Source organism: Mycetomoellerius zeteki, unplaced genomic scaffold, assembly GCF_001594055.1.
Source record: "Mycetomoellerius zeteki isolate Tzet28-1 unplaced genomic scaffold, Tzet1.0 scaffold336, whole genome shotgun sequence".
Classification (NCBI taxonomy): Eukaryota; Metazoa; Arthropoda; class Insecta; order Hymenoptera; family Formicidae; genus Mycetomoellerius; species Mycetomoellerius zeteki.
This window is the reverse complement of record NW_017257323.1, coordinates 114,116-128,098: the sequence shown is the minus strand read 5'-3', so window position 1 is coordinate 128,098 and position 13,983 is coordinate 114,116. Positions and strand designations below refer to the sequence as shown.

At 32.4% G+C, this 13,983-nt stretch overlaps 2 protein-coding genes across 2 annotated transcripts in view; one reads left to right on the top strand and one right to left on the bottom strand.

The window, feature by feature from the left end:
• The window catches only part of LOC108725315 (wiskott-Aldrich syndrome protein family member 2), a 79,696-nt gene extending 78,237 nt beyond the window's left edge, over positions 1 to 1,459 (top strand). Inside the window, exon 3 of the mRNA XM_018452247.1 lies at positions 1,289 to 1,459. Coding sequence (XP_018307749.1) covers positions 1,289 to 1,459 — 171 coding nt within the window. The remainder of the gene's footprint in view (positions 1 to 1,288) is intronic.
• A 2,732-nt stretch (positions 1,460 to 4,191) lies between these two features.
• Positions 4,192 to 5,397, bottom strand: LOC108725312 (sex peptide receptor). The gene has a single exon (XM_018452244.1). It carries the CDS (start codon positions 5,269 to 5,271, stop codon positions 4,192 to 4,194), a length of 1,080 nt encoding a protein of 359 aa, XP_018307746.1. The 5' UTR covers positions 5,272 to 5,397.
• Between the last annotated feature and the right edge of the window lie 8,586 nt (positions 5,398 to 13,983).

The window sequence follows — 13,983 nt, the reverse complement described above, 5'->3', positions numbered from 1 at the left end:
AAGCCGATCGGACATTGAAACGTAATTGTCCCAGTGTCCGACCACAATTAGAAAATTAGTATGGTGACGGAAAATAATAGTATAAATAGATGTTTAATGACAAAAGACAACTAATTCAAATTGATCTTTAAGGTAAAAAAAGCATTTGAGATTAATATTAATTTAAATAAAGTTTTGTGTAACTGTCCGGACATAGGTACTGTCCGATTCCAGTGACTGGACATGTACCTATGTCCATTTACATAACACTTTATTTATTTAAGTTGATATTAGTCTCAAATACGCTTTTAAAACGTAATATTATATTTTAATTGTAATCTTTAAATATAATTAAATTATAATACTGTAATAAAAAAAGCATTTGAGATTAATAATAATAAATTTTGTGTAAGTGTCCGGACATAGGTACATGTTCGGACACTGGGACGTTTACCTTACAAATTGATCGCGAAATAGTCAGGAAAAATGAATATTTTTAAAATCGCTATATCTCTAGGTTTATTTTTGTTTCTCGAGTATACGAGAAATTAAAACTTGCACAATGGCCTGACCGTTTTCACGTCTGGTCGCGAACAACGGCTAGTACATTGCGTGGAAAAGTTAGCAGACGGTCGAAACCCAATCCGTTCCGTATTCCGTGCGTGAAACCCGCCCGGTCGGCGAGGTGACACTCTAACAATGGTTAACACCTACGCAGGTGCTGCGTAAAGCACGTCGTTCGTCCTTCTCTCTTCACGGCGGCGTCGAGTTTCCCGCAGGGTGAACAGGAGGTGACCCTCTTGTTGCGAGCTCCTGAATCCCGCGAAAGAAAAAAAAAAGAGCGAGTTATTTGTTATACGTGCTCTGGGATCAGGTCACATAACGACACTAAGCAAACAAGCGTACAAAATGGCACAACTCTCATACGGTACGAGAAACACATCATTTCCTCAAAAAATTGCTATGTTTACTTGACTTATACCTAAGCAGCTTCTCAATTTTATAGGTATCAATAGATTGATTCATAAGATTTCATCATAAAAATCAATGAGAGAAAAAATACACATATAGGAATGCTCTTTTATAAAAGAGATTTTACATAATCGTACACATTTTATAATTATATTTTTTTAGATATATCGTACTGAATATGTATACAAAGTTTAATAATTCTATAAGTATTATATATTTTCTGTCGATAATGTTTAAAGAAGCAAACGTGATGATAAATTAATATGAATAATTACGAGTATAAAAGGAAATATTTTATAGGATGGCAACTTTATTTGCGTGTATTATTTTGTTGCAGCCGGCTGCTATCGAAGATCTTCGAAGATGGACATCCACCGAAGCGCTCGGTGACGTCACTGTACCGCCGGACTGCGCGTCCAGGATCTTGGGCGACACGACTAGCGACGATGCTGTCGATCACAAGCTACCCAGCCCCGAGGAACAGGTTCAGGCTATCGCGCTCAAGTAAGCGGTTTATCTCAATACGTTACTTGATTGCTGATAGAACGGGAATTATAGAAATCGCCGCACGAAATACAAAGACTGACAGAGACCGGAAAATCTTTTCACTACTGAGGATGTGATTTATGAATGATAATCTTGATAAAGCATCAAAAATTTATTTTCAACATATGTCATTAGATTTTAGATCCTTAGCTATATAAAGATATATATATATATATTTAATTATTTTATAAAAAGAATCAAATTATCTTATAAAATTATACGTTCTCTTGATAATTAGATCGTGAAATCAAAAGAGAATAACGCAATGAAATAAGAAAATGAGTTATTTTCAGGTACACCTGCAGTTTTCTTCTCAATATGAAAGAAATATTTTTCTTTCATTTCTTAAAATAGTTGACGGATTGATTTGATGTACGATAACATATCGACGAAGAATCCGAGCTTTAAGAGGTTCAGGACGGAATTTCATATAACATAAAATATTTGTGAAGTTTCGACATCTAACAACGAGTGTTTGGTGCTTTTTCCGGATTCAATATTCAGACGGGATAAAAAGACCTTATCATGTCACATTTGGACCATATAGGGAAGATTTGTCGTACATAACATTCTGCGCGACACTTTCTGCTTTCAACAGTATTTATATGACCGTATACGTATAAAGAAAAATATTGATTTTTTAAATATTTTATTGCAAATTTGTCGTATTATGAATGTAACGAAATCATTATACATAAACATTTCTATTTTTTAAGTTTTTATATAAAACAAATGATAATTATTTCAATAACTTTTAGCAGAATAAATAAATCGCGATTACATCCTGCTTGAGTAATCTATTGACAAGAATTTTAAAATATACTGTAAACTTGTATGAAAATGATGTAATATGATATCGAGTATGATATATGATGAAATAATGCGTTGTTATAAAAGTTATGATAATAAGTTGTAATTGACATAATATATTAATATACCGCTTTTAAAAGTATTTGCTATGCTTTCAACCACTCACATTTCGTAACAATTTCAGAGCAACGTATAATATATGATGATGTAAAATGCAGATTAAACATGACGACGATGAAAATGCCGGTGACGTAAAGTAAACATATTTAATGTTCGTGAAATGCATAATTTGATCTGCGTAACAGTGTTTCCGCCTCAATTTCATATTTTACGCATGAGACATCGTAATATCGAGCACATCAATTATGAACTATATGATCTTTCGCCAGAGTGATCGTTATATATAATTTAGATGAAACTTTTTTTTTATAGAAGATAGCTTTTCTGAGAAGTTTCTTATTGTTTTAGTAATATAAAATAAAATTTAATCTTGTATCAATTTGCGGTAAATATGAAATTTTACAATAATTTTGGAATTTTGGAACCATTTTTTATCTTGGTAATTTTTAAATATTGTTTTTAAATATATGTGTCAATTTTCAAATATATACCAATTAACGGAAGAACATTAATGATTTATCATTCTACGCGTGAAATGTTGTCACAGCAGTTACTTCTCTGACGGAAATCGCACTTATTAAAACTTCCTTATATGATCTATTGAACTGTCATATTTCACGCTCTCTCTCTCTTTCTTTCTCTTCGTCTATGATACTCTCTTACTCTTGAAGAACTTTTATGATAGGAGTTTTATATATTTTATCGTAAATGTCGAGTACGACGGTATGTTTTTCTATTTACGGTGCTTCGGCAAACAAGACAAATTCATGAAATTCACAGAAAATACTTGAGATTCATATGAGTTTTTGAATTTGAATCGCCTTTTTGCTTATGAATTGTACAGACTCAATTTCATTATCTCGAACTTTTGCCATCGTAAAGCCCATGGCACATACAAAAACGTAAGGCCGTAAGATGTAATCAGTAAGCGAATTGGCCAATGACGATAGAGACCGTAAGGCCAGTAGCGAATCCAATGTTACGATTTCCTTACTGCTTACGTCTTACGGCCTTACGTTTTTGTATGTGCCATGGGCTTAATTTTTCTGCTAACTTATAACTTAATACTATTTATTATCAAATTGCATAACATTTTTTTTACTATGTCTCTATACTTTTAAAAATGTATAATGTGGCGAACAATGGCGGTTATTGATTTTGTGCGTAAATTGCGTTAGCAATCATTTAAAGCTTTTACGTGGAAATAATATTGTAAAGTGATACAAAAGAATTATATAATGTATCAACGATTATTTAGTTTCTCGTTAAAATCATTTTCATCTTTTTTATAGTTAAATTATATAAAAAAACTTTATTGAACTTGAGAATAATAGAAATGAAGCTAATATAAAACATAATATGACATATAAAATGAATAATAACATATGTAATATTACTATTGTTATATTATATAGAATTTAATTCTTGCACATTCGTCATTGTCATATCTAGTAGTAGAGATCAAATATTTACCTGTTAAATTTCATTAGAATTTATTAATTAAATCTCAGCCCTCGCGATATAACGAATATGTAATAAACGAATGTGACATCTTATAGTGTACGATTTACGGCCACTGATAAGTATAAATTCATCATTTTATGATTCATTGAATCATAAAATTGATTATGTAAACGAAGAGGATACGCTTCTTAATTATTTTAATCGTTGAATATGAGCACTCATTTGCATATAAATCCGATTAGAAATAAAAGAAAAATTCAGAAAAATTTTAAATTATACACCAGCTCCCAAACAATATAATTAAGTATTTATTTGTAGTTTATTTTGATACATTTTGAACTTACCCAACATCACGTAGCACGTGTTGAAGAAACTCGGGCCCAGTATAACGCTGAGCAATCCTAAAATGCCCTGTGGCATCTCCGTAACGAGGAATAACAGGAGCACGGCTAACAACATCATCGTAGTCCTGTCAGTCTGTCTTTCTTTATCGTTGCCCTTTCTTCTTTTCTTGGGTTTCTCGCAGGTGTGCTCCTTGCCGTTACCCATCTTGATTGCAGTGTTTTTCGTAGTGAGTTTCTTTCGCCTTTGTTTTGCCTCCAACAACACCTTGACTAGTTTAATACTCAATCCTGTCAACGCTACACACGGTATCAGCTTGATCACCACGCTATAGATCCAAACGTTGATGTCCTTGAGAACAGTGCTCATTGGAGATTCGGTGAGTTTCACGAAATATAGCGTGGTGTTAGTCGTGCCTTCGAGAGACGCGACTGTGCTGTTGACCGTCTGCTGGAGCTTTGTTAGATTGACGCTCATCCCCTGTTCATCTAGTATTTCCACTTGCGGTCTCACTTCGGTGTTAATGTAAAGCGGTATGCAAAGTATTGGGCAGGACACATAAGCGAAGGCGATCATTAGGCAGGTGCGTTTGTTACTGCACCATTCGCGATTCCTCTGTGGATATGCTACTGCAATATACCTCCAGACTGCTAGAGTAACCGTCAGGCAAATTGAGATCGTATGACACACTTGTGCGAAGTTAGAATGGAATAGCACGAAGATGCTCCAACCGTAGGTGAAGGTATCTCTGCGGGGCCGTTGATAGAGGTACATATGGATCGCATAAGGAATGTACTCGATCATCACGAATAGATCGGCCACGGCGAGACCGGTGAGAATCATGTTAGTGGGCGATTGCATCTCACGACGCGTTAGCACGGCGATATTGAGTACATTGGCGATCGAGCCGAATATGCATACCAATAGACTAGCCCAGCCATGCACTTGAGCATACCAATTGTAGAAGGATTCTAAGCGCGCGCCGCACTCGTATCCCGTGGGTTCTGGCGCCAGCGTGAAGTTCTGGCTGAAATTCATCTTTGCGAAGTGAAGTGGTCCTGCGAACGAGCAAAGTGCACTACCACTATGGGATCAATGAACTCTTCTTTCTTGCCTTTTCGAATTCCTATTCTCTTCTGATGAATCATTACCGTCTATGACAATAATTTTCTTGATGTTTTTTCATTGAAGAACGTTACACAAATGGAATAACATGAATCGAAGTTAATCATATGAAATTATACTGATAACTGACGATTATATTACGACATTATTAGTGACGACTTACACATATTAATGACGATGAAATTAAGATTACAACCATGATTAAGTTTTTTTAAAAGTTATTACTGTCAGATTAACGAAGAGATTTATTACACACAGCTTAGCAATGTTAATTGCTACCGATTCTTAATGATTTCTACATTAGAGAACATTTATAAACCGATATTGGTATATTTCATAGCAAACGGAAAAAAAACGTTTTCGTCATTTCTGTGTCATCTTGGGGAGATACGATCGAGAAAATCGAATCACTTTGCCTACTTATACATCACATCTTTGATTCACTTTAAAGTTTCGGTTGACTAAGTTTGATCAGAAATCGTTCACTGATTTGATGCACAGAGAATGTGATAATTTTTCTACATTCTTCGAACTGGAAATCACACGATAACTTTGAGACAATTTGTGCTCGTATATACGCGGATGTGAAAGGAAGGATAAAGTTACTATGTGTTTGAAAATCCTCTCTCTCGATCTAACTCGAATGATCATAGTCAAATATATTTTAGTCAAACTTTTACGTTGACAAAGGGCGTACGATGAAACGTTGAAATGTAATAATAATAAAACTTTCGTTATTATCGTATGACAATTTGAGGTTTCCAAGCGGAGCGTTGAATACAAGTGCAGTCAGTTTGCCTCAATTATTATATTACACTTTTTAGAGTTATATTTCAGCGCTTAAAAGACACAAATTGATACGCGCTGATAATGTCAAGTTTTTATATAACAAATGTCAAGATTATGTTCCTCCCTTTCGCAACAATAAAGATAATAAGTTTCTTAGTAGAGGTTTATATCTACTATTCAAATATTTAACATCAATTAAGTAGTATTATTAATTAATAGACACGCAGAATTACAATTAGCGAGGACGATGTTTAATTTATTTTCCTGAAATTAGCCATACCGCCCGCGTGAAGTCCAGCTTTCCAAATTCGAGGAATCGCAACTTTTCGAGTGAATCGAATTTTTGTGTCGTGCAGGATCACTATGACATGTGATACGAACGGCCGATGATATGTACGGTTGGTGACACGTGTAAGAAGGACGCTTCAGTTATTAACGTGGTTGCCGCACCCTGGTGTAGTGCGAATGATCCTCGAGTGCCATAGAAATACTTTTCTACGCACAGCGTAATAATCATTCGGGCACGAAACGAGCATTATCGTCAATCCGAACAAAGAGATGCACAAACATTCCGTTTTCAGTTTCCCACTTCTCTTGCTGTATGTAGATCGAATTACCGCCCACACTTAACCGATCACTAAACGAGCTCTTGATCGTAGAATGAGCTTGTACCGCTGGCTAAAATTATTCTTCACAAGCGCTAATTTGAGATCGCTCGTTTTACGCGTTTATGTCGCCTTATCTTCTTTTAATATAGTTTATTTTAATTCTGATATTCGTGATATTTATTACACTCGCACCGATTGTTCCGCGTTTTTTTTTTTGCTTTGTTAGCAATTTTTTTTGCAAACAACACATCTGTTTTACGTTAGATAGAAATGCGAGGAGCATCGCACGCCCGCATATGTGATAAGTTGACGTCCGGACGTCGAATGAAGCGAAAAGGCGTCGCGACGCCTCGTACACTGGAATGGGGTAGCTTTTGCGCCTGCGTCCAATTCTCCATTCTAGTCCCCTTCTATATCTTCCTCCCTTTCATTCTGTTTCTTCCGGTCTCTCTCTTCCTCCGTACTGTCCTTTCTCGTCTGTCAAAGCAGTTCCCTTGCATCTTTGCGTCGAAAGCGTTAGTTGGATCCCCTTATAAGAGTGATCCAGAAATCTTAGATGCGGCAATTTATAACCAAATGGAGATTTAATCTTAATTCAAATTCCATAAAGCAGATTCATATATGAGAAAGAATTATTAGATTATTTATTATTGTGATTTAAGAGCCATTTATGTAATTCTATACATTCTTATATTTTTCTTATTTCAAAATTATTTTTCATGAATTGCATTTATTAATTCTATGTGAAGATGCTATACAAATAATCTTATTTTTATTTTTTTTTAATCTAATTTTCTTTTTGATTGTATATTTATTTTCAGTGTTATTTTTCTTCCGTGAAAGAAGAAAGAATACTTGAAAATGTTGGAACGAAATACTTTGAAAGAGATTCGCTTTAATCTTATCAAATCATAATGTAAGAGCTGTGATACGTACGCAATCGAATCGCGGTGCTAAACGATTCTGAGATAAAGAAAAGGAAACAATTTAAATCTCGTTGATGGGAAGGGAATTGGGGAAAGTCTGAGTCAACGATGGTAACCATTAAAATGTCGTCATACGTTACCGAACGGAAGAAAATCCTGATTCCAAGTCGTTTCTCATCAAAATACCTGTAGGATGCTTCATTTTTATTCTCCTTAGCTACTACTTTTACGCATTTTTTTTATCGGTTCTCGTTTGTGAGCCTCGTTAAAGTGCATCTCAGCTTGTAAAAGTGCCTTGCTTTTTACCCGGGTCTGTCTTCTGTCATCAGCGCGCCCATCGGTATCAGCTTCCGGTTGCAACGGTACGATTCCCAACTCGGCTTTGACATAGCGATGCAATCTCCGCATCAGCGAGGATTGCTTTTTCTCCCAACTGCATTCGTCGTTTGTCTCGTGTTAACAGAATGGCGCTTTCGTGAATGAAATCCACGTACGCTTCGGTGTCTTTGAATAGCGAACGTAATTAGCACCTACAAATGCGGATTTACTTTATAGTAAATCGGTTCAGTGAAGATGCTCAATTGATTGATATGTTTAGTTAATTAATTGAGTAATTTACCTGAAAATTGACGCGTTCTAAACGCACGGAGATGATGTATGTATGTACGAAAATACTACGGTTATAGAGGAATGTTTCATGAATGCACTCAGTTCCGTATTGTCATCACAGATTTGATACTAAATGTTCTCTGATACCTCACGTTAATATGCAAACGCAAATCTCATATTAGATATGTGATATTAAATAGTTACGTTTCACATTAAATGTTTTAAATGAATGTATAATCGTAAAAATGTGAGAAAAAACATAGAAATCTAGACAATTGCAATTCTTTTAAGTATTTTCTTAAATATATAGATTTTTAGAACAATAAAATTAAAAAATGAGTGTTCATGTACTATTATTTACATAAAAATACAATAATTGTTTTTTAAATTGTTTCTTCGCAAAAAAAAACAAATAATATTTCATATTCTGCCATTACAATTTCTAGAAATTTTTTTTTTTTTGCGTTATATTAGAATTGCATTATAGTAGGATTATGATGCGTTCGTATTTAATGGGACTCATGATAAATCTTCCTCCTTATTATTCTCCGTCGTAAAGTGCAAGCATTGCGCAATATCTCCTAACATATGTGACAGCGAGAATCGTTTTGCATATGCGAAACAATTTGTAACAGCATCCTGGTATTAATTCTCATCGTTAATACGAGTACATGCCGTGTTGAGCCTTTTCATTCTCTCAGCAACCTTCGAAGATATTCGCATGTTGCTTCTCTGAGGCTTACAACAAATGCAAATAGCAATGCGTAACAATTTGTGTTCGATTGAAAGCGTGCGTTTCGCATTTCTGTTCGAACTATCGTTTTATCAAAGTCGACTCGGATAGAAACTGGTATAATTTCGATGAATTCAATTTCAATCGTTATATATAGACACAATGGAACAGTGCTTAGATCGCATTTCCATAGTAATCTCTAAAGCGTGATAGGGGCTAAAGTAGATAGGGGGTTACAGTGATCAGCGCAAAATTGCTCGTTTAAGAAAGAAAGACTTTTTTAAGTATAACATTATGAAACAAGGGGGAGAAAAGGAACCAATAATTTTCCAATTTCATAAATTTTGTATAATTTGCCAATTATATAAATTTTATATAATTTGCCAATTTTATGAATTGTATATAATTTGCCAATTTTATGTAATTTTCTATCATCGAATCTGTTTTTATCCTTTTTATTGAATCTATTACAATCTTAATATATCTTATTATTCTTTAATGTTGAAGATTGTGCTAATTTTATAGATTTTAGAGTTTTACATTGTTTTTGAAATATGATTTTTTATAAATTTTATTTTACGAACATTTTATAGCAAAATACTTTTTTTATTTAGGAGATATATTTGAAACTGTTCTTTTATACTGAAAAAGTTTTAAAAAAGATAATAAATATTGAAAAATAATTTTTTCAACATAGGGGAAGGATATTTTTAACATATCCAACTCTTATTTCTCGTAGAGAATTATTATTTTATATTCTCAGCATTTGGATATAGGTAAATTGATTTTGGAAGATTTCAATATCTGATTTCTTTTTTTCCCTAGCTACTTTTTTGCCTTTTTTTACCTTGTTGCTTCGTTTCCGTTTCTCCTTGAGATTTTCTGCAGCTTCATGCATATTATACATCTAACACTGGAAAGCTATTACCTCGAGTTGAGCGCGGAGAACGTGTTTTACATTAGGTGAGTGAGAGTGTACCTTTTCTTAATGGTATCGTATTAAAAGTCTCCATACGAATTGTGTGATTCTGGTGTATCTTATTTTCAATCGTGGATTTTTTCAGTTCAAAAAAACTTTAGTATTAAACTTATAGAGATTTATATCGTTCTCATAATCCCAGGTAGCAGTGTGACATTATTTGTCATCTAAATAAATGACAAATAATGTTAGCTTGCTACTGGGGATATTTATGTTGTTTTGTTCATGAAAACATCTAGTGTCACGTTGTTACAGCCAGCCTTAAATCTAAAATACAGTTTTGACCGCAAATGGAACATTTAACAAACTGCGCAATAATAATTATTTAAATGGATTTAAATGCTCAATGGAAATCGTTATTTCACGATGCGTAAATTCCGTTTGTATCAATATTAGCGTTACACGTTTTGTTAATACCATATACACGTTTCTGAGTGTATATTATTGTTATATATCTCAAATAAATTATTAACTATTCTCGGTTGTACTAATTGAATGTCAGTTATTAATACATATTTCAATAAAACAATACGAATTCATAAGTACATATATTTCTAATTGTAATATATAACTCTGAAAAATTCTATACATGTATTTTAAATTAGAATGGAAAACATTGGAGATGCAATAATGCACTTTGTGAAATACATCTGAAAAAAATGCAAGAACGGGGAAGGTTCAAAATATAATTTTCTGGTAGAAGTTATTATTTTAAGTTAGAGTTACTTTTTAAGTTTAAAAATGAAACAATCAAATGTAATATTGTACAACGTATAAACGTGTTGTCACGTACAGTACAATAATATTATGAAACTTGTATTATATAGGAGACGATATTTTTCTAAAGAATAGTTGTTAGAAATAAAATTTGAAATTACATCTAATTTTTAACTGACGAAAATAAAAGTTTTTCAATTAGACAATTGCATCTTAATTCTTTTGTTTTTGTATTCTTTTCGGAAGTATATGATTTATAAAGTACATGATTATATTTTCAATATTTTATAATAATTTTGTATATTTCGTGGAATTTTTAGAGGATATTTAGATCTGAATTGTATAATTTCGTACGAAACATTTTTCCATTCAAAATACTTACAAAAAGCATTCTTGATATGGAAAGATCAGACAAAGTTCATACATAAATATTTAACTGTCTCGACTAATGTATATTCGATGACTTTCTGTTGGTCGATGCGACATTTGAAATTCGCTGACGAGATTTCGACGACGTTTCAATCGTGATTAAGAATAGTTACAGGATTAAGTTATTTGTCATTTGGACATAGAATAGAAATTGTTGCTCGAATCGAACATTTCCGATACATTTCTATTAGACCTTGCTTATTTTTCTGGCATGACATGGATGATATCCATTTTGAACTTTTCGGTCATCCTTGAGAAAAAATACGAGAATTCAAAGTTTATCTTCTATAAGTTTCCTGTTGTAAATGATATATTTGAAGTCCTAAATCAACAATGGTATCAATTCTGTGCGAAAAAACGAAATGCGAAAAAAATGTACGATAAAACGTTTCATTTTTATGTAACTTAAATAAATATTTATTACAATTGTGTTGCTAAAAAGAAATTATGAAGATATATTGTAATCTTTATTGACATGTCTGTATGGTTTACGAGCTTTACGCGTATTTCAACAAATAAATTATAATAAATCATAATATAATAATTATAAATGAATATGTGTACAATAAAATAAAACTTAAAAAAAGAAATAGAAAATAGAAACTTCCTAATGCACAAAATAAATTATAATTAAACATTTATTTATAGTAATATTGTCAACTTTTTGACGTTTAGCTAAGTATAATTTTGTTAATTTTCAGAAAATAAGAAATATCGGTTTTCTTTATTTTTTGCGAGCACATGTATTTGATAGTAGACTTTTTTGTTCCATAGGCTGATCTTTGGGGGATTATCAGTAATTGTGATCTCAATATTTCGATGAAAGACGAGATATGAATCACATTCTTGGATTGATTCTTATGTTATTATGTTAGTTTCCAACTTTTGCCAGCAGTGTTTTAGTCTTCACAAGCTTGTCACCCTTATAGATGATCAATGTCAGTTTCTTTTTCTTTTTTCATTATATTGCCACTCTTCGGTCGATTGACGACAGTAATATCGAGGAACTTTTACCAATTGTTTCCCATGAAGCACGGTAAAGTGAATAACAGAGCTCAATGTGTTCCAATAAACAGTGTTAGTGAAATTATCGCCGTTTCGTAATCGTATTTTGTTTAACGGGAGCTATTTTATAATGTCGTATTTAATGCTTTCTTTTTATTTATTTACTAGTAAAATGATATTTATGTTGCAAATGCGTTATTATATATATATTGCAGTGTATACTAGAGAATGATTACGAGTATAATTTCGGATCGTATTACTTGATTTAATGGAAACAACAGTACTCTGTTTCGCAAGAAATAACGATCCCCGAGTTGAATCGATGTCCCGAGACAGATTGGATTATTTCATTATATCAAATAATTATATTATGTCTTCGTAGGTCATCGATTCAGAATTACAGAACATGTAAATAGCAGCTGCTGGAATCTCTAGATTCGTTGAGATGAATCTTCATGCTATTTTCTGTTTAAACGGACTTATAGCATTAAGCTGCGAATTAAAGCTTACGTAATACTGAAATGAAGGAAGAAACTTGCATAATTTACGCTTGGCTACGACAGTAGTTCATAATCAACACGCTGGAAAGAATTTTTTATTAAAATTCACACATAACATAAACTGTAGGTGGTTGAAATTGTTTTATATATAAAAACAAAAAAATAGATGCCGTATTCGCACGTAGTTCGACAGTACCAACATTTATTGCCCGATTATTAAAAAACCCAATATAAAATATTTTGAATTGAATATATACTTTTTATTTATGACCGTGTATTTACGCGGTTAGTTACACACTTTTATGAAACATTGCACTTTGTGTGCGCGCGCGAAAATATTTATACCTACATATATTATATATGTATTGATCACAGAAAAAAACGTGTGTAAATATTGGTTTTCTATAATAATGATTAAAATTATTTTTTATATGTTCATTTTTGTAATGCTTTTTTTTCTTTTTGCAAGATGAAGGGTACTTTTCTGAACTTTTATTTAACTTTGTCTTTTCATTCATCTCTCTACTTTGAGTAGAAAATAAGAGTTAGTTATTTAAAATGTATATCTTATAATGTATCTGTTATGAGCAACAACGTTCGTATAGTAAGTACATTTTCAGCATCTAAGCACATTGCTAGTATTTGTGAAAAGACTGGAAATGCCTTTGATGTATGTCGTTAATGAAAATGTCTCGACAAAACGGAAATACGGAAGTACGTTTGTCCACAAGCTAATAACTCCGGAAATTCACGACAGCACCGTCGCTTTTACAGGGATACTTCATTGCGGTTTAATTGAATACCGCGCAAGTTGTCAAAAACAATTTTCCTGAGAGCAATCTTGAAACTGTACGTTAAAGTTAAACGATATTTCTTGTTTTTTCGCGATGCAATCACGATGAATATTGTGAATCAATACAGTTTAGCATTTTAACATTTCAGATTTAAGTTGATAAATAGAGTTAATCGGAAGTTTGATTAATTTATTCTGGATTAAAAGTTTAAAGTTTTTAAATCTTTTGTTATTTCGTGCAAGATTATGTACTTTTCAAAGTACATAATGCGATTGCAATATTTAGTTAATACATTAGATAATATAATATTGAAAATAATTTATAAGTGATAAAAAGTATTTTTGTGAATTAAATTTTAAATAGTCTTGTTGTTAATCTTATTCTTTCATTAATTGCATTTTCTTTAGAACTTTTAATTTAATTTACCGCACTATATTCTTATTAACGATTTTGTTTATAAATTTTATTTTTAATTTCGCATTTGGTAGAATAGTTCAAATGTTAAACAATTACGATTTGACATTAAAAAAAATTAC